The sequence below is a fragment of the Eublepharis macularius genome, chromosome 11 (genome assembly GCF_028583425.1).
Source record: "Eublepharis macularius isolate TG4126 chromosome 11, MPM_Emac_v1.0, whole genome shotgun sequence".
Classification (NCBI taxonomy): domain Eukaryota; kingdom Metazoa; phylum Chordata; class Lepidosauria; order Squamata; family Eublepharidae; genus Eublepharis; species Eublepharis macularius.
Genome location: NC_072800.1, coordinates 28,713,609 through 28,740,564, shown reverse-complemented (window position 1 = coordinate 28,740,564; position 26,956 = coordinate 28,713,609). Strand labels below are relative to the sequence as shown.

Below are 26,956 nucleotides of genomic sequence, written 5' to 3'. Positions count from 1 at the left end.
TTCTTAGGATCACAGTCTTACAGTGCAATCCTCAACAGAGTTGCTTAGAGCTACATTGTTTCTGTTGCAGTTAACTAGATAAAAATGTGATGACCCTGTGAGAGAGAGATGCCTTGTGGATAGGTGGCTTTATGCGTTGGATATTTCTACCCATGTACTTGTACATCAGAGAATGTCATGTGGGCACAAACCAATTCACACTTTTTACTATATATATCATAAAGGTGAAGGAGCCTGAACTGACTGCAGGTTCTTGCTTGGTGAATGTGTCATCTGTCCCTCCCTGCCAGTTGTTTCCCATCCAGATGTGTTCTTATTCACTCACCTAATGGGGCATAATCAACCAAACTCAAGCACTTTTAGTCCTCTTATAAGTACATGCTTAACTCTCTATTGAAGCTAAAAGGATTTTTTTTAAAAAAACAACCCTTTGTTTGGATTATGTTCTAGTTGATTGTGACAAAAGTCTCCCAGATCTGAAAGATTGTCAGTTGACCCCCCCCCCCCCCAGCCATTTCCTATCTATGCCATTTTAGAATCCCTACAGTATGACAAAGTCTCTTTGGCCACCAGGTAGAATTACAGAATGACAAATTGCACATCAAAGAGGATGAAAGGTCTCACATTTTATGTGTGTTTTTTATCCTCTCCTTTTCTTTCATGCATGATGCCAATTTAATCAAAATGGGTATCACGTGTCTCCCACTATGGGAAGACTGTAGTTCACAGCCATTAATTCTTGACTGTCATTTGCTGCCCTTGGAGATCTATTAAGAAGGAACGGAAGGTGCATATTCAGACAAGGATTTCAAGCTCCTGAGTACCTAGCCACAAGATACTGTGTTCTAAATTCATACTTCAGAATTTACAGTGTTTTCACAATTGAACTGAAGAATGGCTAAAGACCGGACTTAAATGCTTGAATTACTTGATTATTTTAGAGGAAAACACAGTTTAAGGCAGTGTCAAATGTTCATCCATTTCAATCTCTAGTTCCATAGCAATGCTTTGAAATTTAGAAAGAAAAAAACACAAGCCGTTTGCTCCCATTGTTTCCTCTATTTGCTGATGCTTTGGCACCATTTTCCTCCCCTGGTTAGGTTTCTTTCAGCTTCCTAGAATGGTTGTTGCCACTCAGAGATCACGTACCCATGTGATGATGTCACAACACTTATTTTTGGCTGTATGCTGATGCCACTGACACCGAATTAATTCTGTTCCGAGTGAGGGTAATGCTTATTGAATACGTGAACCATTTTATCACCTTTTATTGAAGAGTAGCTTGTATCACCCCTAGAAAATCCAGCAAAGGATTGCAAAAAAAAAGTGTTTTTTTCATTTTATTTTCTCTTAACTGGCGGCTGGGATACCATGGGAAGAGGTGGTCCCTCAGGCTTGACCCCAAACTGATTAGGTTGTTAAAGGTAAGAACTAGCTATATGAATTGTGCCCAGAAACAGAAGGTAACCAGGTTAGATCTTTCAGCCGAGGAGTGATGCAATCCACTTAAAGGAATTATGGAGATTGTGTTTTGATTTTTGGACTTCTCTTGGTCAATCTGACATAGAGTAGCATCAGGACTTTTTTTCAGCTGGAATGCGGTGGAACAGAGTTCCGGAACCTCTTGAAAATGGTCACATGGCTGGTGGTTCCGCCCCTGATCTCCAGACAGAGGGGAGTTTAGATTGCCCTCTGCACCGCCAAGCCATGTGACCATTTTCAAGAGGTTCCGGAACTCCGTTCCACCGCATTCCAGCTGAAAAAAAGGCCTGAGCAGCATATAGTACTGGGGTTGCCAACCCTTTCTTTAATGACAGCACCCAACTTCTCCACACACCTCCCCCATGTTACCAAGTTTTGTTCTGTCCTGGAAAATGGACAAAGAAGAGCACCAGAAATAAAGCTATCTGCTGAGCGGCACAGATAGCTATGAAAAAAAATATTTTAAACAAAAAGAGACGAAAGCAAATATTTTTGGCAGTCTTTTGCAGGATCTTCTAGGGGCTATACAAGGTACTCTTCAGCAGCCAGCAAGCTATCTTTTGGAGACCCCAGTTACAGCATAAAAAGAGTAAAGAAACATTATTAGAAAGTTACCATATTTTCCTCAGCAAAGTGATATATATCCTTCTCACGTAGGAGGGCAGCCATTTGTAAAAGCCTGGACTGCTTGGAAATGTTTTTGAGAATTTTTTTTAAAAAATGTACTGAGAAAAGTAGTACAGATTTACTTAGTGGAAAAGGAAAGAGGTTTGGTTGATTGCAAAACTTGAATGGATTCATTTAAAAATTATTTTTGCATGTAAAAATTTGTTATATGCCAAAGGTTTAGATGCCTTTAAAAAAAAAAAGTCACTCACATCTGCTTTGTCATGGATAATGTGATGAGTCATCCAGATATCCCTTCCTCATTAACTCTCATTCCTCCTCACAACAGAGTTACCAGCTCATTTGTCTTCTAATTTGTTACATTATTCCCACATTTCATGTTGCAGTGGCGGCTTCTTCTCCCCCTTGCGAGTGCCTCTGGGACATTTGCAAAGGCCTGGCATTGTGCACCCACTTCTCGTTATCGTTCATACATTCCTCAAAACACAAACAATGCTTAAGGAATAAAGCAGAGATGTTTGACTATTTAGAGTTGGCTGGATTCGAACAGCACCATGTATAGGCCACCACCAAATTTTCAGAGACTAAATTCTAAACACAGATGACAATGTCTAATTCAGCTTGTTTATTTTTCAATATGTAAATGTTAGGTGTCTCTGTGTGTATGTGAAATAGATAAACAGAGCTGGATTAATCATTAGAAGAGAAAGTGAGTCTAACCAGACTACAAGTACGAGAAATTCCAGCGTGCCAGCCGTTCTGTAAATCTGTCCTTTAGTCTCAGATGTGTGAGGGATAATTGAGTGTGCTCTGTGGTGAGGGAGAGGCAACCCTTCACGTGCTCATGTATTCTCTTTTATTCTCACTCCGTGTGCCGTATCTGAAGAAGGGATGTAACAAACTTTTGCCCGTATCTGAAACTAAGCTTCTACTAGCCAAAAGAAAGATGTATCTTTTCTCCTGGAAAGCTTTCAGCAATTAGCTTTCAGACCTGTCAAACAGCTAAGTTCTTTGAACCACCTGTTTATCAGTACATTTATTTTATATAGGGTTCAATATTGCTTTGCAACTCCTTATCAAACACACAGACACCTGTCTCGAGTTTATTTCACTTTATTGAAAATACACCCTCGTTTTTTAATGAAGCAAGTAGTTAAAATATAAATGGTTATTAATATAAATCCTATAAAAACAGAACACAGAAAGGCAATAAGAAATAAGTTTGCTAACATTTCCTAATAAATTCTAAGTTTAACATAATCAAAGTTTCTATGAAATGCATAGGTAAAGATAAATTCTCACCTAAATTCTCTCAAGATTTCTTCCATCAGAGCTCTGACATTCTATCTGAATTTGCAGTTTTATACATCATCATATGCAAATATCTAAGAGCTTTTCACGTGATAGCACAAACAAATGATAATTGGTCTGATGCTTCATTGAATATTCATAGTTTCTATTGTATAACCTTCCAATTAGTAAAAAATGGACGTTATACTCAAACTTGCAAAACAAAACTATAAATCTCTGAGAAATGTCAGAAAAAGTTAAGTTGAGAGATCACTATCGGTTGAATCTCTGATAGAGGAACATTAATCTCGATAGAGTCCACTATTTTAATTAACTGTCGAAAGATTAAAGCACACCTGTTAGAATTACCTAACACTTAGAAAAAACACACAGACGGTTCATGCAAAGTTTGAAAGTTCATCTAGAATACAAGTACATGGCATAGTATTGCTTAGTATTGATTATTGTCATGTGCTTTTATCTATATTGGTGCAACGGGAAACTTTGAGTCTTGAAAGCTCATCCCCAGCAGCGGCGCCAGGGTTTTCGGTGCCCGCAGCTGGCCGGTGGGCCAGGCACCGCCCGCCCGTGCGCGCACGCACACACGCACCAGCCAGCGCGATGACATCACGTGTGATGTCATCACGGCACGCACATGCCGCCAGCCTGATTGCTGTGGCTGGGATGGCGCGCGGGTGACGTCTGAGCTCTCCTGCTTGGTTGCCCTGCACCGCTGTAGACGCCTGCCCGAGGCTGCTGTGCCCGGCTGGGGGCCTGTGCTGGCGGTGGTGGTGGCGCGGGGCGGGAGGGCTAGGAGGCTGCAGTTCCGTGGCGCGTGCTCCCGGCCCCCGTGCCTCCTCCAGCGCCCCCTCCAGCACCCCGCACCCTGAGGCCACCGCCTACCTGGCCTCAATGGGCGTGCCGGCCCTGCTCTTCCCCTGAGCTTTCAAGGGCTATAAGGTGCCACTGAACTCAAATCCTGCTGTTTTATGTGTCATTTCCTGATTGGCTATTATTCTACACATGTTCCACAACCCTGTTGGTAAACTTTACTGTAACCAGAAATGGCTACTGAGGGAGGGAGAATGCTGGGCAACTCAGGGAATTGACATACTGCCATTCAGGACAACTTAACACCCACTCAGAGTGGTTTACAAAGTATGTCATTATTATCCCCACAACAAAACACCCCTGTGAGGTGGGTGGGGCTGAGAGAGCTCCTAGAAGTTGTGACTGGCCCAAGGTCACCCAGCTGGCTTCAAGTGGAGGAGCGGGGAATCAAACCTGGTCCTCCAGATTAGAGTCCCGCGCTCTTAATCACTACACCAAATCAAATGAGTTAGGGGCCACAGACTTGACCGCTATGTTCCTTTATGTACTATCTGTTGTTTTAAATCACAGAATCACAGAGTTGGAAGGGGCCATACAGATCTTCTAGTCCAACCCCCTGCCCAATGCAGGATGAGCCTAAAGTATCCCTGGCAAATATTCATCCAGCCTCTTCTTCAAAACTGCCAGTGAAGGGGATCTCACCCCTTAGAGTCCCGTGCTCATAACCACTACATCAAACTGTCGACAAGGGGTTCCAGCATTGATTGACTCAACTGAATCATTGGTCAAATTAAAACAGCTGATTGATGTGTATATACTATCACTAGTACTGTTATGGATAATGGACTATGCAGTTTATGCAATCTCAAGCATTATATCAAAATGACTCACAACCTTGTCTTGGTAAACCCCTCTTTTCATCCTAATAGTGTGTGATGTGACTCTTTTTCTTCTACTTTCTCCTACCGTATAGTATTACCACTTCTGGGGAGGTCTGCAATGATTTTCTATGTTTTTTTATGCTAGACAATATCCGTCACTGAAGCCTATTTCTGCTTATTTTTAAGGTCTACAATGCTGGCCCAAGCACTCTCCCCAGCTCTTTTGTCGACATTTCATTTCCCAATCGTCTCTCTGGTACTGGAGCAGAAATGTTTCACATTCAACAGATGATGGTAAGCTACCCTGCAAATCTTTCCCTTATAAACTATGACAGTTGGAAGATGGGCAGTAACAGGAAAATTTGCGCTACAGAGCTGTCATTTCAAGGAGGAAACTTGTGACTCATTATAGCGATAGCAGTGGAATGTAGAACTTTGACTTGAACTTCTTTTATAACGGGGGAGCCTTGCACAGATATTCCAAATAAAATCAAGCACCTAGTCAGTGACGAATATAATATGGTCTTAATTTCCTCCACAGTGCTCCTTTGAGAGACCATTAGCCCTGTTCCTCTCCCATGATAGTTTTACTATTTTTAATGCATTAACCCCAGCTGCTATCCATCAGCGTTATTCGAAGATATGCTATAAGGCAATTTCCCCCCCAAGAGAGGTGTTTAAAAAAACATTTAGGTAATCAGTCGCTGATAAATGGGAGAGCTGTTTTCCGAAGCTTATATTGGCCTAAGTAGTATATGTGAACTCAAACAACAAAAACCGATACCCACTTTACCACACATTTTTGCACACTTCTGTACAAATGATTACGGTAACATTTTCCTTATCACTTGGCAAGAAGATAGAGAGGACCAAAGTATTCCATTGGGGAATGGTATAGTATTTATGAACTCATAGAGGGTTTTTTAAAAAGTTGAGGTTTGTAAGATATTGTGTACCTGATAGAAGTTATGTGTGTTTGTGAGTGTTTGTGTGTGAGATAATTAGCCACAACAGACCAATCACCACAGAAAGAACTTTAATTTTGACTGTAATTATTTCTCTGTCATTGCAAAAAAAACACACACACCCTCTCTCCCTTTCCACATTCCCTTTTATTCCATGCCTTTTCAGTCTGTGATTGTGAAGGACTTGGCATACCTTGGTTTGCATACAGCCTCCTAGAACAGTGTTATATTCTTCTATATAAACATAGTGAGGTTATCTTATTGTCAGTTGGTTCGCACTGTGTGTATCCAATGATCCACAGACTTCATGAAGTGCTACGTTCTACTCTTTCTGCAGCCCACTCAACATTCTGAAAAATTTTTATAGGGGTCAGTGGACCCTCAGAAACACCATAGAAGACAAACGGCATGAGTGAGAGGGCAGAAATGCCCCATCTTCTGTGAAAGGAAATGCCGTTCTTTCGAAAGAACTGTGTGGTTGGAACTGTGTCGTTTACTCAAATGTATGACTAGTGTTTTTTAAAGGTATACCATGAAATAAAAGGGGGTCATCTTACATTTGCATATAAGCTGTAGTTATATACAGTAATAATTCTGTGTTTGCATGTACAACATCCTTTTGAGTAAATGTGGTATAAGACGGTGTTTTTCAAAAGAAATAGTTCTTGCATTTGGCTGAGAGACATCAAACACTGAATGGTGAAATGATGTAGAGGCACATAGAAAGCAATTCTTAGTTATTGCAAAAAAAAAAAAGGAAAGAGGGACACAAAAATTATGGTCAGTATGCAAATTTGTAGAAATTTGGTACCCATTTGTTAAATATTGGAATTGTCTTAGCATATTTAGTGATGCACAGCAATAGATACTAGAATATGTTTAGAGGGTGTTAAGTTTATTTTCTGAGCCATTGTGAAATATAATGTGTGGTATGTTATAATAACAACATTCAATTTATATACTGCCGTTCAGGGCAACGACAGCCACTCAAAGTGGTTTACAAAGTATGTTATTATTATCCCCACACAACAATCACCCTGTGAGGTGGCTGGGGCTGAGAGCGCTCCTAGAAGCTGTGACTGACCCAAGGTCACCCAGCTGGCTGCAAGTGGAGGAGTGGGGAATCAAACCCGGTTCTCCAGATTAGAGTCCTGCCACTCTTACCCTACACCAAATTGTGATATATATGTCAAAAATGAGTTTTTATCTAGAATTTAAGAAAAGGTAGTTGATTTTATTATTATTTAGTGAGGTGAAGACTGATCCAAGATATAGCTATTTAGGTTTGAGATATGGCATAGTCATGTATTAGATAAAGAGCTTGATATTGTATTTATTGCTAATAATAAAATTGTATAATTATAATTATATAATTTATATTTATAATTATAAGTTTTATAATTAAACATAAAAGAAAGAGGGGGGAGTTGTCACAAGTTATAGAAAAGAGGTGGGATTCATTCAGTTCCAAGTAATTACACTTTACAGTGGCCGTTTTCACACTGCTTACCAGCCACGGAACATTGTGCCAAGCTCCCGGAATGACAGCGTCTTCCTGGCTCGATTTCGCGCAAGACAGTTCTCGTGCGAAATCGCAGCAGGAAGATGCTGTCGTTCTGGGAGCTTGGCGTGATGTTCCATGGCTGGTAAGCAGTGTGAACACGGCCAATACTAAGCAAGCATGGAACCAAACAATTGCATTTAGATATTTCATATTCAAGCATCGAACAGCGTATAATCATGTGAACTTGACACTGGAGCTTCAAGCATTACTCCCCGGGCAGCATGTAAACTGCTGCAATGCTCTTTTTCTTGCCACTGGGGAAACATGAGATACCATGGTGCTGGGACTCCTTATGTCCGTGTCCATCTGCTTTTTCCATGTGGTTTGAGGCATCTCACATCACTCCATGGTGTCTTTGCTGCAGCTTCCTTGTCACCAGAGTAGTAGGAATGTCAGGCTACCGTTGTTTGTGTATATACGTACACCTCCCTTAACTTTATTGGTGACATACTTAATGTTTGGGAATGTGATTTCCTGCTTTCAGTCAATGATGCACTTCCTGCAAACAAGTATGAGGGTGATCTTGGGGAAAATGGGTTGAAAGTCACTGTTTGAAATGTTTTTTTAAGGGCTGCCTTCTAAAAATTCCCATGTTTTAAGAATTTTCAAAAGAGGAGGTGGATTATGTCTGGGTCATAGGCTAGGAGACAAAGTAAGTTCCCATCAATTGAGACACAAGAGCAAAATGTACTTCTCTGAACTGGCTCAACCTTTTGCTGTGCAGCAGCTGGGAGTCTTCTTTATTCCTTGGCAAGGGCTCATTAGCCGTTCTGAAAAAGTCACGTAAACAACCTAATCTTTAATTGGAACGCGGGAATATGTAGCGCCGGGTTCTGGGATGGGCGTCATACCATCTTCAGGGCCTTTCTAGGCGATGACGTTTTTCACACAGCAATTTGTGCAGTTGCTGTTCTGTTGTTACAATGGATTTCAGATGTCTTTCCTCAAAAAAGTGTTTCAGTTGTAGAGAAAATACATTTTTGCAGTATTCAAACTCCAGTATTGTGCTGTCAGGAAAACGTGATTCTCCACTTCATCTTCCCAGACGTGAACATGCAGTGATGTTCTGTGGTGAGTGTCATGGCACTTTTTCACATTTAATTTGCATGGGGTGCTGCCTCCCCAATAGGGCTGTCTCACGCAGTTGCCGTGTGTGTCCAAACATCACGACCGCATAAATGGAGATGATCAAATGGGTTTTCCCCACTTTTCAGATAGGAAAGATTCATGTGGCGGTGATATTCAGGATCCTAGCATAGGTATACTTTTCAAGGCTTGGAAGAACTCAGGCTACATTACCATTCTATTTATAGAAACAAAATATTTTAGAAATAAAATAGATATGTTTTCTTTTAATGACTCAGGTGATTGTATATATATGGGACATGTTGCAAGTTGGTACTCAGTCCCAAGGAATAATAATAATAACAACATTTGATTTATATACCGCCTTTCAGGACAACTTAACACCCACTCAGAGCGGTTTACAAAGTATGCCATTATTATCCCCACAACAACAATCACCCAGTGAGGTGGGTGGGGCTGAGAGAGCTCCAGAGAGCTGACTAGCCCAAGGTCACCCAGCTGGTTTCAAGTGGAGGAGTGGGGAATCAAACTTGGTTCTCCGGATTAGAGTCCCGCACTCTTAATCACTACTCCAAACTGGCTCTATGCTTGAATCTTGGTAGTATTCACATGGACAGTGCAGCAGACACGGATAGTGCCTAGCAGATCCTGCTAGTCCTAGAGTATCTCTAGTCTTATTGAGACAATCTGACGTCCAGAATGGAAGGACAACCAATCCCTCTATTTTGTGATCTTTCTTTTAGCATTCATCATTTCTAGAAGTTCAGTCATTCTTTTCTGAAATGTAAGAGCCCTCACACAATCCTTTTAAAATTCCTTTTTCTTTAATTTTTTGAATTCCAGTTGTGTCCCACCTCCACATGTTGCTTACTATACATTGTTGAATGAGGTGCTATCCAGCAGAGAGCTTTCATTTTCAAGATTGCAGCAAAGGATATTGTTTATCTATTACATTTTGTTTGCCTTGGTCCCCATTTTCCAAAAACAGGTATTAGAACAAGCATTTGCAATTCTGTGTTGATTTCAGAGTCAGTTATTGCCCCTCCCCTTTTGAATATCCCTTTACTCGTTGTCCGAGGTCTGATGCTCAGCCCCCGGACTTACCAGGAGAAGGGGATGGGAGGCAGTTGGGGAACAGCCATCCAGCCACCCTAACGGGCACCCAGGATCAGAGCAAACCAACAACAAAAGGGGGGAAGGAGGCATCCCCACCACAGGAGGGCAAAGAAGCACCCAAGCCTCAGAGAGTCAGGCGAGGCAGGTGGAATCCAGCTAGCCCCACCCTCTGGTGGGAACGCAGGGAGCCAGGCAGGGAGAGGGAGGACCCACCAGGAGGGGAGTAGACCCGAGGGAGGAGGCGCAGGAAGCAAAGGCAGTCAGCCAGCAGCCTTACCAGACAGGGAGAAGAGGCAGCCAAAGCAGCCCAGAGCCATGACCCAGCCTGCAGGCCAGCTGGAAGGCAGTAGCCTGGTCCAGGAGAAGCCAGGAGCAAGACAATACCAGGTGAAGCCGCCTGAGGCAATCTGCAGGAAAAGCTTGGCAGCCAGCCAAGGAGGCACAGGTGTACCTGCCCCAATCAGCCAGCAGAGCAAGCCCAGGTGCAACTGCCTGAGTTGGCTAGGGCTGTGGATAGAGTGCAGGAGGGGGGCGTGGCTGACAGGTGGAGCAGGGAAGAGATGAAGGGTTAAAAGGGAAGTCCACCCACAGGGCGGGGTGGGTTGTGCAGGAGTGTGGTGGAGTTTGGAGAGAGTAACTGGAAGAAGTAGGAGTGAGAGAGATGAAGAACAGGAGGAAGAGCAAGCCCAGAAGAGGCGAGGAGGGCAGAGGCTTTGAAAGGGGAGGCAGCCAGGACTCTGTCAGGTTGAGCAGGCCTGCAAGTGGACTGAGAGGGAGCGAGGGTGATGTATGCCCCCCTCCTTCCACAGAAGGAGCAAGAACCTGCACTGTCCCTGATGGCTTCCCAGAATCAAGGTCAGGAGTGCCGGTGCCCAGCATAGTAGCACCCATGGCAGAAGCTGACACTCGTTTTTACTCCTTCCTTCCAAACCATCTGGATATTTCTGTGTGATATTTCTGTAGGCACTTCACTCACGATTGAACAACAAAGACCCCTTCCCCAATTCATTCAATTATTTATTTATGTCACAAATTGGCCTGCCAGGTCCTCTGGAGGGGGCACGGAATCCCCTGCTCCCAGCCTTTCCCCCCTGCCCCCACTAACCTGGCCAGTGGAGGGAAGAGGTGGGGGAATGGGACTCCCAGGCACACTCCTGATGTGACACAACATCACTTCCAGGAATGACATCATCATGCAGGACCCAGGAGTGCTCCCACACTTGCATTGGACCCATTTGGGCTCCAAATGGGCCGATTCTTTAAGAGTGCTCCTGGGGCTCTTAGTGACTTTGCCTTGCTGGGGGATGTGTGCACAAGGAGAGAACAAGGTGAATGCTGGGTCCCTTTCCCCTGCCGGGAGGGTCAAGAAACCTGGCAATCCTAGTCAAGAACAGCTCTCTAAACTGGAATGTATCTGTGTTGGATCCTACTAAACCAGCCTCACTGAACAGGAAGCCAAAACAGCAGGACCACAGGCAAGCAGCACGGTTGTAGTGAGGACCAAGGTCAAATGCAGCAAAAATAGTTCTTTAGGACCAGAGACGTGGTGCTGGTAGGCCAAAGTCAAATTCAGTGTAGCAGTCCAGAGAGAGAAGATGTAGTCATAGGCAGGCAAGTAGTCAAGTCCACAGCAGCAGCAGATCCCCAAAACAGCCAGAGCAGAACTATATCATTCCACAGTGATCAGGACAGTGGGACTGAAGAGCTGAGGTTGAGCTTGTATAGCCCAGCCATGCTTGTGACTGCATCTCTGAGCCATATGTTTCTGATGGGCTGGCCCAGGCTCTGTTTCCCAAAGTAGCCACTAATATGTGTTGTGTTGCTCTTCAGGCTCAGATGGATTGGCTTGCTTCTGGTTGCAGTACTGGGCCCTGGCTTCCAGGATCTTGAGTTCGAGTCCCCTGGAGCCTATAGAGTAGAACATTGCTGACTTGCTCTGGTGGGATCTGTACTTCTAACAACATGGCAACCGCGGTTCATTGTTGCCTTTTCTGCTAGAAAGTATGGCAGGTGGTCTGGGGATCCACTGGAAAAACATGAGCATGTCCACTGCTACTCCATGCGCACAATTCCATAATACAAAGCTAAAGCTTTTATGCAGGGCGAGCAGAATCAGGACTATATTTCACAAGATATCACATCAAAAAGAATCTAATATATTGAAGAGAATTAAGGGAGACCTGCTTTGCACATGTGCGTAATGAGGGATATTGAAATGGGAGAGAGGAGCAGAAGGATAAAGCTAAAAAAAGAAATAAAAAAAATGTAAGCTCTGACATCCCTGTGACCTCCCTCTCCCTTGAAGTTGTTGATATATTTATGGTGCAGCCTGTGTGTGAGAGGTACGCCTCACCTTTGATGGGATAGGAGCATGGCTAAAGATCTCTTAGTTCCATGCCTCAGAACAATGAGACCAGTGTCAGAAAGAGGAGTGGACCTACCACACCCACCAACTTCCACTCTGGATTACAGCCAGGAAGAAGTTTTAACTCATCCTTGTTGCGACCAGAAGAAGACTTTTCTGTAATTCACCAGCCTTTATTTAGTACATTTTAATCTCTCAGTACATCACTCTCTCCTCCTCCATTACATCTTCACAACAAACCTGTAAATTGGCTAGGCTGAAAGAGACAGAGCGAGGTCACTCAGCAAGCTTCATGGCAGAGTGGAGATATGACTCTGGATCTTCTAGATGCTAGTTTGACATCCTAACCATTGCGCTCCTATCCTCTTCGCTTCCTTCCCCTCAAACATCACTAATCAAATTGTACAGTATTTCAGCCAAGCTACTGCTGTCTTCCTTGTTGGAATAGAGGCAACTCAGCATGCCTGGACACTGGGTGGTGTGTGTGTGCGTGCTATTTTTCCGTTTACATTAGAAACAGATTGTGTATTTGTGCGATGCCTTTCTTTGATCTGGAAGCTTCTGACTCTTCTTTTTGTGCCCTTTGTCCTCTCTCTCCTGCTGGTCTTACAAGAAGCAAGATGGATCTGCAGAGCTCTCTTGTACAAAGTTGCAAGAGGCACACCCATACTCCCACTTACATGCAGCTGAATTCGCTGGCCACCTGTAATAGGGAATAGTGTTATTTAGATTAGGTTTCTATGTTTTCTTCTGCCATTACAAGAATGTAAGCGAATATGAATCAGCTTCAATAAAAAGTAAGTTTTATCTGTTGTAGTATACTGCAACTTTGCTGCATTGACTAACAAATATCCCCAATGCTTCTCATGGCCTTACTCTGCCTGCTGCTCTCATGCTCAGAGAACTGGGGCCACCATGATAGTTACCTGCTCTGAAGGTTGCTGGAGGTGCCACTTTGGCACACTTTGAACTGAATAATACAAAGAATTCTGTATTTTTAAAAAACTTTTTTCATCTTCAGGGTCAATGTTGTCATGAAAGTTAAATGACAAAACATTGTAAGCTGAGTATAAGTAGGGCAGCTGAATGGTTTCCAACCTAGCTGTTGAGGGGATTCTGCTTTGCAGCAGTGCCAAGTTGGTCACTTCCCAGGAGTTTGATTACTAGCATCTAAACAGAACTCTCAAGCGAGAGTGTCTTAGATGTTAAGAATTGGAGAGCAAGCGACTCTATCTGGCATTATGAACAACGTCTGGGTCCGGAAACATTTGTTTTCATTTACTTTGCGAGTTGAACTAAAAATACGAAGACTTTTCTTTTAGGCCCCAAAGTAGTGAAGTTGCATCATTTTGGCACATGGTAGGTGGCTGCATCTCTCTGGCGCAAACCCTTTAAAGGAAAGGCAAACATTTCTCTCTGTGTGAATCCTTGAGGCTGTATTTACTATGTTTGCCGATGTGAAGACAAAGCTAGAAAGGAGTTGATGTATTATCGACTGCGCTGTCTAGGATACGCAGGTACAAAAAGAGGCCTACATGACCCAAATTATCGTATAATCAAAACTAAACAAGCTCTTCAAGAAACTTTGGCAGGTACAGAAGAACCCAGAGAGGCTGTTTTAATTGTCATTATTTAGAAGTGAGAAAAGTAATTTTTAATTGCAATTTTAGGGCCGCAGAAATAATTCTCTGTGTAGCTCCCTCTGCTGCAAAGTCCGAGGCATTCACAGTGGCAACAAAAAGCATCCAGGTGGAAGTTTCTTTCACACTTTCCTGCCTCAGCCCTTTTTGGTAGCCATCCTCCCCTCCTTTCTTCCAGGCCATTTAAAAAAAATCCATAATAGCTATACCATTATTGTGTTATAACATTATGACCGTCTATTGCAGTAATGTTCCCAGCTTTTTAAAAGAAAGTTTATAGCCCTTTTGGTTGTGGAGTTTATAAAGCAAAAGATGCAGCCAATACCAAAGTGGAGCAAGATGTCGTTGTGGAAACAACCTGAGTCTTGCTTCTATGCATCATCAAGGGCAGGGCTTTTTTTCAGGGGGAACTCGGGAGAATGGAGTTCCAGCACCTCTTGAAAATACTCGGCAATAATGCTTAAAAATAATATGATTTCAAAGAATCCCATGTGTTTCTTCCTCATTTTCTTCTTGAGAGTTCCATCACCTCTTTTCCCAGAAAAAAAAATGCTGATCAAGGGCTAAAGTCTTTCCTGCATGTCAATTATGTGGCATCAGCATAGGTGGTGAGATTTTAAAGAGAAGGCACAGTACGCTAAATTTTAACTTAGCCACATCCAGGTAGATGCTGGGCTGGAACCCTTCCCCTATTGGAGGTATGTTCTTTTGGTGCTCTTTTTCAGAGAACTAGAAGCATATCTTACAATCTACATCTGATGTAGAAAATCCCCTTGGGTTTTTTTGGCAGCCAGTTCTGAAATTTTGTGTTATTCTGTTCCTTTGAAGTTTTGGACTTGGCTCTGACAATAGCTGCACAGCAAGAGTTTGGTAACTACATGTAAATGCTCAGCAGTAGCATTTTTTGAAACTCATTGTCATTGTGACAGTTGGCTACACTCCTGATCTTCACGATGTATGTAACACTTGAAGTTAACCCAGAGGGTAAAATTTGGCCAACTTACAGCGATAATTATTACAGCTGCATTTAGCTATCTGTATTGCATTTTGTACCAAACTTCAAAACCATTACCAGATTTCTAGGCGGAATGGATTTCTGTTTCTGCCAACCTGAACTGGTCTTTTTCCATTCCACAGTGTTCTAGGAGGACTATCTCTCTGTATATAAACCCAGTCACCTCCTTAGATCTCCCTAGCAGATTCTTCTGGAGCCAACCATCTTTCAAGAGTTACGAGTGGCTGTAGCTGTGGCTCTCTCATTGTAGCTCTCTCTCATTGTAGCTCTCTCTGTACTGTGGAATAGCTTGCCGGAAGAGTTACGCAGGGCACCCTCTCTGACAGAATACCAAAAACTGTGAAAGGAGCGCTTGTTCTGTATGAACACTTAGAACATTCCTGCTGTGTTTCATGTTGAAGTTGTTTTGGCTGTGGTCAGAGATGGTACCCTGTTTTATTTGTTACCCAAGGCAGTGTATTTTGGTGTTGTTTTTAATGTGCTTAAGCTGCTTTGAGTAATAGAGAAGTGCCATACAAAGTGTTTAGAAATAAATAAATATGATTTTGGCATCAGTGGACTGCTGTTGATAGTTATTGGCAAATATCTCACTTCTATAACCTGATCCAAATTTCACTGAGCAATTTTTTTTCACTGAGCAATTTTGGAATTGGTTTTTGACTGGCACTAAACTATGCAGCTGAGCTTGCCTGCAGTGGAATGCAAGTCCCTTTTGGCTCAGGTGCTAATTCTTGGTGGATAGGTCTGTCAGCCGCTCTTAGACCTGATGACTAAAGAGAACCACTAGGTTCACAGACAGCTTACTTCTCAGTAATGAGGTGCTGGGGTCAGTAGCCTGAGAAACCATTTCCTTGTGAGCATCTCATAAGCATCTAGTGGGCCGTTGTGGAAGAAAGAAGTGCTAGGCTAAAGAGGTCCTTGTTTTGACCTAGCAGGGCTTATCCTGTATTCTTAGGGATCTGCAGAATGTAGTGTCTCTTCTGTGTTGTGGGGAAGGTATAGGGGAAGATGATATGAGATAGAGCCGAAAGTGAAGGGGTGGAGAGAGAGCCTGAAAAGCTCCAAGGCTCAAGCTGTAAGGATGTCCTTGTGCAGTTATGTCAGCTATGTGCAGATGTGAATGACAAGATGCTTTGGTAAGAATAGGTGGATGGGTGGCATCGGTGTTGGGAAAGATTTGAGTTTTTACATAATCACGTACAAAGATGTTGTTGCATAAGCTGAGTATATAGGTTATCCTTTGTCACATACTGCAAGGAAACAGAAGGTTTGATAGGATATCATGACTGTGAGAAGAGCTACAAAGACATCGGGAAGAGGTCTTTTTGTAAGTTTCCTGTCTAGGGAATTCCCTCTTTAAAGAGTTTTTATGAAATTGAATGAGTGAAGGTCACCATTGTTTTCCTGTGGGCATTGTGAAAAGTGAGATAATTTCCCCGTTTGCTTATTGGTGTAGTTTTAACTCTGCCAGGAATAGTTATGAAGGAAATTAGAAATGATGAAATAGCCCTTTAAAAAAACTTAAATAGATTTTCAAATAGGCTGACTAATGAATAAGAACTTTCATTTGATGCAATAGGTACTGGAATCAAACCAGTTAGGACTGTACAGATATATTGCAACATGACACAGTTTTAAGAGAATTGTTCACGAGAATGCCGACTATATACAGCTGATCCAATGTTAGGGAAAACGATAGCATTAAGTCTTATGTTTGCAAAAGGAACATGAATTCATTTGCCTTTGGTAATTTCCTCTAATTTAAAGGACCCTCATGTGCAGGCAAGAAATACATAACTTTGTAGATGGTAACTTGTCAAGGTTCCTCTGCAATGGCTTTTTAAGAGGGATGAATATAGTAGCCAGGAAAGATGATGAGATGGGTAAATTGAACCCAGACAAGACTGAAGTCATACTTGTTGGGAAGCCAGAGATCTTGAAGCACATTGTACTCCCCACTTTTGATGGAGTTTGTCTGACCCTTGCAGACTCAGTTAAGAGCCTAGGGGTTATTACTAGAAAAACAAGTTAAGGCAGTGGCAAAAAATGCTTTCTACAACCTCACTCTAGCCTGGAAGATGGCTTCTTATCTTGACACAGCTGACCTGACCACTTGGATCCATGTTATGGTAACATAAGGGCTTGACTATTGTAATGCTCTATAGGTCTCCCATCTAAGTTAACTAGGGGTCTCCAATTAGTGCAAAATGCTGCAGCTCAACTGTTATCAGGAGCAAGCAGGAGCATGAACATTACTCCCATCCTCCAGTTGCTCCATTGGTACCCATCAGTTACCGTGCTTAGTTCAAGGTATTAGTTATTACATACAAAATTCTTCACGGCTTTGGTCCGGCAGACCTACGGGACCACCTCCCTCCCTATGTTCCTCCACAGCAGCTTTGCTCATCTGAACAGGGTCTCCTGCAGGTGCCAGACTGCACCTGGGTGAAGTCAGCAGCAGCCTGTACATGGGCTTTCTCTGTGGTGGCCCCTATCCTGTGGAATGACCTGCCTGAGGAAGTCAGAAGGACCCCTCCCCACTCTCCTGACCTTTCATAAACAATGCAAAACCAAACTATTCAAAAAGGCTTTTTACTCAAATGGGAGGGCTGTATTGTAGGGATGGGGTCTCAGATGCTTCACTAATGAGTTAGGGACCATAGACTTCATCACTATCTGTTGCTTTAAATATGTACTCTTATGTACCACCTGTGCTCCATGTTGTCTAATGTTAGTCCTAGAATTGATTATATTCTGCTTCAGTATTTTTTCTACTCTGTATTGGATTCTTGCTAATACTATGTCTTTTAAACTTGTATCTATTTATCCTATGGCATTGTTTATGGAACTGTCCTTGATACTGTACTGACATATACTTGATACTGATTGTACTAATCTCATACTATGTAATCCACCTTGAGTCTCAGTGAGAAAGGTGGACTATAAATGACATAAATAAATAAAAATAGATCTCCACCTCTCTCTCTCTCTGAACTATCCATGAATGGATATTTTCAGTCTCAAAAACAAGTTATTTCTACTTGATGTCTTTACTGTTGTGTAGCTTCATAGAAATGTTAATACAAGTATTGATTTGCTTTTGGTGATCACTTTGTTGTACAAGTTTTAAACCATTTCTCAGTCATTAAAAACGTCAGCCCAATAAAAAGTAACACTTGTTCAGTGACATATGACAGAAGGCTGCTGTGTGTAGCTCCCAGGACACTTGCTTCTCTGTTCCAAATGTTGCCCAAGTAAATTCCTCCCTCTTCCATTCACAAATCTTTAAACTTTTCTAATAGTATCCTGACATTATTCTTGGCAGATTACCAATATATATCATATTCTTCATTTAGGATTAACCGCACCTTTTAAAAAAAGATTTTGTTAGTGAGAGAATAAATAATGACCTAAGGAGGTGGGGCAGCCCATTGATTTGAGTGAAGAAGTGAGGTGGCTGGAAAGTGGAGCTAGAAAAAGAACATTTTCAATGGTGGCACCTCATATGGGAAATGCTCTCCCTCTTGATGCTTGCCTACCTTACTTTTTTTTTTAAATTGTATTTGTATCCTGCCCTCCCCGCAAGCAGGCCCAGGGTGGATAACAGCATTAAAACATTTAAAACATTCTATATAAAACATTTAAAAGCATCGTACAAAAATATAAAAAAATAGCAGCACTCTTTTTCTTTTCCTTTACTCTTTTTACTGTCCTTTAGGCATGGGGCCAAAAAGTTTCTTTTTACCCAAGCTTTTAACTAAGGGTTTTTTAAAAAGTTGTGTGGTCTGTTCTTGTATGAGGACTAATTTAATAGATTTTTTAAGGCTGCTCAGTGGTTGTTTTATGCTGTTTTTGTGCATATGGCTTGTTTTTAGTACTGATGATTTTCTGTTTTCTTATGGTATTGTTTTTATTGTGAGTTGCCATGTATGTAACATGGTAGGAAAAACAAAACAAGATGTCCAGGTTGGCCCTTGTGCTGTGATTCGCGGGCTAACAGCCAGGAGCTAAGGGTCAGTAAACTGTTTCCCTTTGGCTGGTGGTACCCCCTGGCCCCCCACACAATCTATAAATACCTGCAGCACGAGAGAGGCAAAGACATTCTACCCAAGTGTTTCATATGTGCATATTAGGATCATAAGTGAAAGTAGGAAAGCGTATGGGGGATGAGACTCTACTTCACCATGTACATGTTGTGTATCCACAAAGCCATATGCATCCCTTGAGCCGTGTAGCATCTGACAGATCCTTGAGGCCTCCCTGCCCTCCGACGTTTGGCAGTCCCAGCTCTTGGGAGACCACAACAATACATGGTTGATGGGGCTGCACCCAGTGCAGTGGTGAATCTCAAATGACAAAGGTTTGCTGTGCTTCTATTGTGTAACAGCTGCTTCTATGCATGTATGCAGCTTTACCCTCATATCAAGTAGCCGTTGGCATAAGCTACCCTCCACTTTGCCACCCAAGAAAAGCAGAATGTAAGCACAGGCTTGGATTTCAACTGTTGAGCACTTGAGCATGGGAATGTTACGTGTAAACTTTCTTTTTGGTTGCCATGTATGGTGATGTTTAAGCTGTAGGCTTAAGCCTTTTGTGAGCACTAAAATAAAATAAATGTTTCTTTACACCGTTGATATATTGGGTGCTCTCCCCCTTCCCTACTCACAAAGACTGAATGCCTTTGTTGTTCATGCCAAGCAGGACTAATCATGCCTATTCTTGGTTGCTGTACCAGTTCAGATGGGTTTGTGTGTGTTTGTGTGTGTGTGTGTGCAGAACAGCACTGCCTATTGGCTTATGACAGGAATTTTTCATCAAAGGTCAAATCTAAAAACATTTCCAAGATTCGTCAAAGAATATTTAAGATATTATGTATGCTGCAGTCCTTATCTATTTCCTGGGAATGCTTCACATGGGCATGGCAAAATGGCACTCACTTTCTGGAAACAAGAATATAGGCTGAGAAAAAAGGGTGAAGCTAGCATTGCTTGTACGAGATACTGCTGAGGTGATCAATGAGAAGGAAGCCGCAGCGCTATCTATGTGATGACCAATACAATCAGTCATTACAGAAGGTTTTGGCCGTTTTACACGGCCTTAGCTTTTAACCTATGTTAAGTTTATTCCAAAAAACTTGAAGAATCTGTCCCTTCATCTGATGACAGCATTAGGAATAGTTTATATGGAAAAAAAGAGACTCAGTCCAGTATAGGATAGTGTAAAGAGATATATGACAGTGCTTTTTTGGGGGGGGGGGAAGAGATGGTGGAACTCAGTGGGTTGCCCTCAGAGAAAATGGTCACATGGCTGGTGGCCCCGCCCCCTGATCTCCAGACAGAGGGGAGTTTAGATTGCCCTCCACGCCGCTCAGTGGTGCAGAGGGCAGTCTAAACTCCCCTCTGTCTGGAGATCAGGGGCGAGGCCACCAACCATGTGACCATTTTCAAGAGGTTCTGGAACTCCATTCCACTGCGTTCCAGCTGAAAAAAAGCCCTGTATTTTGAAAAAGTTGACTTGGTTACAAAGAAGAGGTAATGTTTTTAGTTTGGAAGCTACTGGGAAGCTATTTTTGTCCATATTAATGCTTGTGTATGAATCGTTTTTGCTCTAATTTGTTTTGGTAAGAATCTGTAATCCATAAATATAATTTTTAAAAACACCAGGAAAAAAATCAGTTATCACAGGGCAGGAATACATGCACGCTTTCCATTGGGGAGATGTGCAACGGCTCATTTCACAAATAATTGGAAGCAGCAGAAAGAAGAAGTAATGGTCACATCCAGTTGATGCAACTTGTCAAGGGCAAAGAATCCTCCGTTTGCTGGATTGTTAACATTTCTTGGGGAAACCTTAAGTGACTAGTACAGCTACTTATTATAGTTCTTTGAAAGTATTTTGAACCTCTGTGGAAAGGGGAAAGGAATTGTATGTTGTTCAGTTTGCAGACTTCCACTCTGGAAGTATATTTTTAAAGAAAGTCTCATTTTTTGTTTTTCGAAGATTCTCTCTGTCAACAGTTCAAAGATGAAACATTTTAACAAGTCACTGAGGTCAGCATACCCTGGGCCTTCTGAAGGAGGCATCTGTTTGAGGCATGAACTGTATCAGCTGATTCATATTCATCCCAGAAGGGTGTCTTACCGATAGCTATTATTTGTCATTCAGAAGGGCTGGAATTGACCATTCCAGCTTGCTCTGTGTTGCTGGGGATGGAAATAGCAGAGAGAGAGAGAGAGAGAGAGCGATCTTGGTTTTAGTGGGGGAAAACTTTAGAAAGGGAGTATTTATTTAGAATCATAGAAATAAAAAGGGAAATGAAATGAAAAAACAGTACCTGAATTTTCCTGTATACTGAAGGGAGTAACCACAATAACTAGGACATTTAATAGCTCTCTTCGGCTTTCTGTGTTGCATTTATACCCTTCCGAAATGACCACTAGGAAGTAAAAATCAATCGCTCAATTCATACAAAGTTATGGTGTAAGAAGTTCCACCATGGTTTGGTGCAATGTCTATCCAAACCAGCAAACCACAGTTTGCAACAGCTTGCAAACCAAAATCAGAAGCTATGGTTTGCAATAGGTTTACAAACTATGGTTTATGTTAACTTGACATCATGTCTGAATTGACAGACGATAGTTATAGTCACCCACCTTGAGAAGGTGCTGCATTATAGAAATGGGAATGATGAGCAAATGGAAAATGAAAGTACTCGTTTACTTTATATTTGAAAACTCAAACAGGATTTGGGTTTTGAATTATGGTTAGTACCAAACCATGATATGGTGTAATGTTTACATTAAGCCACTGTTTAACCAAAGCCCAAAGTCCTGAAACAAGTTAATGTATCGGTTTTAATTAATGCAAACCTGCTACGTTGACAACACTTCCAGACATTTACTTCTGTGGTCAAACAAAACCTCACATCTCACTCGGCTTAACATTATTGCCTTAACAAAAAGAAATCGAGGATCTTCTATTAGCAGTCAAACCCTCCCTCACACTGAAAGGGCAGTTTATGAATTCGCCAATATCATAAATCCCTTCTCGTCATGTGCCCTGAGTATAAGACATGCTGCCAACCCAGATGGAGTTGGAAAATTATTGAAATGTGTATCATGAGGCCAGACTGGCTAGCTGCCCCACACCCCGGACTTAGGACAAAAGAGGTCTTCCAGAAGTTCCTATGCTAATCTCATCCACACCCTTCCAGTCTTCCCCTTTCTACCTTCCTAATCAGAGTTATTCAGGGATCTGATAACTATTCCCTTCCACTAATCGTGGATCATCAGTCCCATTTTTCCCTTATAGTTCTGCCCAAATATACTCAATCAAGCCTCTCCCAATTTATTGTTACATGTCTGGAGCCTGCACCTCCAGAGCCATTAAGCTTTCTTTCTTACTCTACTTTTCTGACCTATAAGTCTTAAGCTATTGTTCTTGGGACAGAAGACGTGATCCTGCCCCAGGGAATGTTTCACAGTAGAATTGGGCTGCCCTCTGCCATAGTTGTGTGTGTGTTCTGGAATCCTATGCACAGTCTCAAATGTGTGTCTTAGCCTTCTCCTTGCTGCAAAGCACTAGTTGCTCAGCTGCTCCTCTATCTTCTAGACTGGTAAATATTACCTGACCTTGAATCTCTCTCCCTCTTCCTCCCTTTTCTCTTGGTTAGCTCTGTTTATATGCTGTGTATTTTTCCTGTGTGTTTGCTTTTTAATGCCCCTTTAATAAAAACCATTCCTGTTGAACACTCACCTGTTTATTAGAGAGTCCTCTAGGGGAACAATCCTGGTTTACATTGGTGGAGATCCTGCCAGTTATCCCCTCTTGCTGCATCTCCTTGTATGCTAATTCCCCCAACTCACAAGGAGACCCCCCCCTTATTAGGGTAACACTTAAAAGTCAGTGGAGGAGTCCTGTGCCTGCAAGGGTTAGGGTTTTTTGTAGTGTTCTAGAGTGTGATTCCACACATGAAACTTAAAGCCACCTTCTCTTCAGGTGAGTTAGTTATATAAATGTTAAACTTACGTTGACGAGAATGTGTGTTTGCTTTCTTTTATGCATGACCAACTATATGACCCAACTATCAGACATGAATTTAAGGACTTTGAGTAAGGGTGAAAGGCAGCATAAGCCTTGCACATGAAAACACCTTTTTCTCAACAAAACCTGAACGCCAGAGTTGCTTATATAAAGTGGGTGTGTTGCAAAAGGATGCCGGATCACCTAAATGCTCTGAAGCAGGCAGTATTTAACAATTTCCATTTTTCTCGTCATGACTGTAAACTTGAGATGAGAGAAACTGCTGCTGAGGAACTTACAGGATCCCTTGTCCCTTTTAGAATATAGTGTTCCAGTAGGTAAAGGTAGTCCCCTGTGCAAGCACTGAGTCATTACTGACACATGGGGGGATGACACATCATAGTGTTTTCTTGGCAGACTTTTTTACAGGGTGGTTTACCATTGCCTTCCCCAGTCATCTACACTTTACCCCCAGGAAACTGGGTACTCATTTTACCAACCTTGGAAGGATGGAAGGCTGAGTCAACCTTGAGCTGGCTACCTGAACCTGGCTTCCACCAGGATTGAACTCAGGTCATGAGCAGAGCTTGGACTGCGGCTTACCACTCTGCGCCACGGGTGTGGCTATTAAATTACTGTTGGTGTGAAGTTAAGAATTGGTATGTGTTTTGGGTTCAGTCTTCTGAAGAGTGTCAAGGCTTTACCAAACTGCTGTAGTCCCAAATAGGCATAGAGAGACTGCAAAAGATCATTCCACTTAAAATATAAACCCACTACATCAGAATGCCACATTTGGGTTGAATATCTTCATCTTCTTGATCTATGCTGCTGCCTTCCAGAAACATTTGACTTCCTTAAATATGCTTGTCTCCTGTGTTTGCTTTATGATGACACAGTCCAATCAGACTACAATTCTCTGCCACTTTCTCCCTCTGTTCTCCCTGCTGCATATGGTTACTCAAGTATACAACATCTATTAAAGAAATCCTATGGGAAATTCTTTTGTATGTTGCAATCACTGCATTCTTTACGAGTGAACTCACATGCATTTTTTACTTGACTGGTAACATCCTGCCTCTGAGCAGCGATGAGGTTCATGCTGGCAATAAAATATTATCGGAATACACCCCCCATTGTATTGCATGTCTCGGTGTTATGTGAAAAATAAGTTGAAAGGCTATTTAATGGAAACAATCTGTTTATGAGGCCAAACCTACTTGTTCTATGTGTGCCGTTTACCAAAGGAACAGATGGGTATGAACCTAGCTATTTTTACATTTCTAGTTTACCGGTTCTGTTTTGGCACTTCACATCAATTATTTGTCAAAGTATGTGATATATTTCAAATCTTCATTCTGTCAAAGACTGTTATTTTAGTTGCAAAATTAATTTGTCACAGATATTATAGATCAACTGTAAATGTGATCAGCATAGAACTATAGTTTGCATTTTTCATTGCCCTGTGACAAAGCCAGGGCTTTTTTTCTGGGAAAAGAGGTGGTGGAACTCAGTGGTTTGCCCTCGGAGAAAATGGTCACATGGCTGGTGGCCCTGCCCCCTGATCTCCAGACAGAGGGGAGCTTAGATTGCCCTCGCGGAGGGCAATCTAAACTCCCCTCTGTCTGGAGATCAGGGGGCGGGGCCACCAGCCATGTGACTGTTTTCAAGAGGTTCCGGAACTCCGTTCCCCTCTAAAAAAAAGCCCTGGACAAAGCCATTCAGTAAACCCTAAGTTCTCATGAACAGTGTACCTACAGCTAGCAGGCTGTTTCTGTATTTCTGTTTCCACGAAACTTCATCCTTAAGCAGTTTGGGCTGAGAGCTTCTAATCCTACACACTCTCATGTATTCCAACAATGCCAACTTCAACATATTAAAAGGGTTTTATGTATTATATCCCAGTTCTATGTCCATTACTTAGATGCAAGTGCCATGGATTTTTATATGACTTAATTCTGTCCAATGTATTGGTGGTTGTGATGCCTGACTGCAATCATAAGCACACTTATTTGGAAGTCAGGATAATTCTTATAAAATTGGATGCATTGCCATTCCCTATGGTTACTCCCAACCCATTCTGGTACAATTAGAACATGAGAGGGGCCAAACAATATTCTTACTGCCCGTGATAGCACTGCCACTTTTCAGATATTTGTATTTATATCCTGTTATAGACTTTAAAATCCTACAGTGCAAACCATTGAAAATACATGCATCCAATCAGCAGTATATACTATAATCAGTGTAATAAACAATAACAGTAACTGGCATATTCTAGCAAAGACATATAGTCTAGAATAAAATCTACACTTCCTCCAGTGGTACACTTCAATGAGATGGTCTAAGGAGCTCATAGCAGTAGTGGGATTCAAACCAGCAGAGTGCGGATTTGCAGCCCAACCACTTAACCACTATGCTACAGCAACTTTCTTGCTATAGCAACAGACATGGCTGACACTTGGAACTATCTGATAATTCTCTGCATGGGGAGATGCTTCTTGAGATCTCCCCAGGACTAAGCTACATATGGGTTTAATTGGGAGCCATTATAGTTTAGCAGAGGAAGATAGGAAACACAAAGGTTGGCTTCATCTCATTGGCTGAATGGAAGAAGCATGATCCATTTTGCAATGAACGTATTGGGATGCATATAACAGAAGAGTATCATAAAGAGAATAAGTTTGTGTTACAGTCTTTCTTCTGCCTTCAGGTTGCCCAGGACAAAGGAAACTGCTCTTTTCAGAAAAACCCAACCCCATGTGTCATTCCTCAGGAAAAGGAGAACATTTTTCACACAATATTTGCCTTTTTCACAAAATCTGGGAGAAAAGTACTGGTAAGAAATCCCAAACTGCTGCTTCAACAGTGCTATGATCCAGTGCTCTGTGTACGCATATGGTGGAAATACACTTTATGAAGTATCTAGGGATGCTCAAATGAACCTCATTTAATGCACTCGCTCGCACAGTCACACTTCAGTTTGCTCCATGTGAGTACATTCATGTGTTCAATACCAGTCCCTCCTCAACTGCCAAAAGTATCCCAGGCTTACAACTGCCAAATTCCCAGTTTCCCCCACCTCCAACATCCATTCATTGAAATGCAGATCTTGACAGTTTCTCATACCTTTAAGAAATGCGTATTGTCATGTCAGAGGAGCCTGAAGTACTTGGTCTACAGTGTCCATCTCTGAAAGTTCTCGCTGCAAAAAACAGGATTGAGACTCAGGGCCAAGCTACAAGTGACGAATCACACTTGCCTGGCAAGTGAACAGACTCACGTGTATTCCTCCCTGTTCACTTGCCATTCACTTGCTCTCCACTTGATTAAATGGAGAGCAAGTGAATGGCAAGTGAACAGGGAGGAATACACGTGAGTCTGTTCACTTGCCAGGCAAGTGTCATTCATCACTTGTAGCTTGGTTGTCAGTGGTGGCATTCATACTCACTTGCAGATGCAATCCCACAAAGGGAGCTCCTGTGAAAGTGGCATGCACGTGTGCCAAGCAAGAACAGCCTGCACGTGAATTGAGGACCACACATCAAATTCTGCACTTGAGCATCCTCAGGTAATTCACAATGTGTATTTCCACTCTACATAATCTTCTCACATCCAGTTATCAATGATCTCTCTGAGTTCAGCTGTTCATCACAGTGATGATCCATTGTGTAAAGAGTTGATTTATAAATAATTGCACCTACTGCTTGCTAATAAAGTATCCTAAGTGGAAGCTGCACTTTCCACCAATTCTCCCCTCCTACTGAGCCCCCCACTATGCTATTGCTTTGGGTCTGCTGGCCCCCCAGGAACAGAATTTCAGATAGCTCAGGGCCAAGCTACACATGACGAATGACACTTGAATGGCAAGTGTATTTCTCCCTGTTCACTTGCCCTCTACTCAATCCACTTGCTGTTCAAGTGTCATTCGTCATGTGTAGCTTGGCCCTCAGTGGGTTGCAGTGGGAGGAGGGAATCAGCAAAAATTTTTCTTGGTTGGATGCAAGTTGATATAATTCATGTCCTCTCTAAGATACACTTGAGGGCATTAAAGTCAGGGTCTTGCTGCTATGAA

At 42.3% G+C, this 26,956-nt stretch overlaps 1 protein-coding gene across 1 annotated transcript in view; it reads left to right on the top strand.

The window, feature by feature from the left end:
- The window catches only part of ITGA9 (integrin subunit alpha 9), a 288,361-nt gene that overhangs the window by 218,831 nt on the left and 42,574 nt on the right, over positions 1 to 26,956 (top strand). Inside the window, exons 23-24 of the mRNA XM_054992076.1 lie at positions 5,298 to 5,405; positions 25,595 to 25,720. Coding sequence (XP_054848051.1) covers positions 5,298 to 5,405; positions 25,595 to 25,720 — 234 coding nt within the window. The remainder of the gene's footprint in view (positions 1 to 5,297; positions 5,406 to 25,594; positions 25,721 to 26,956) is intronic.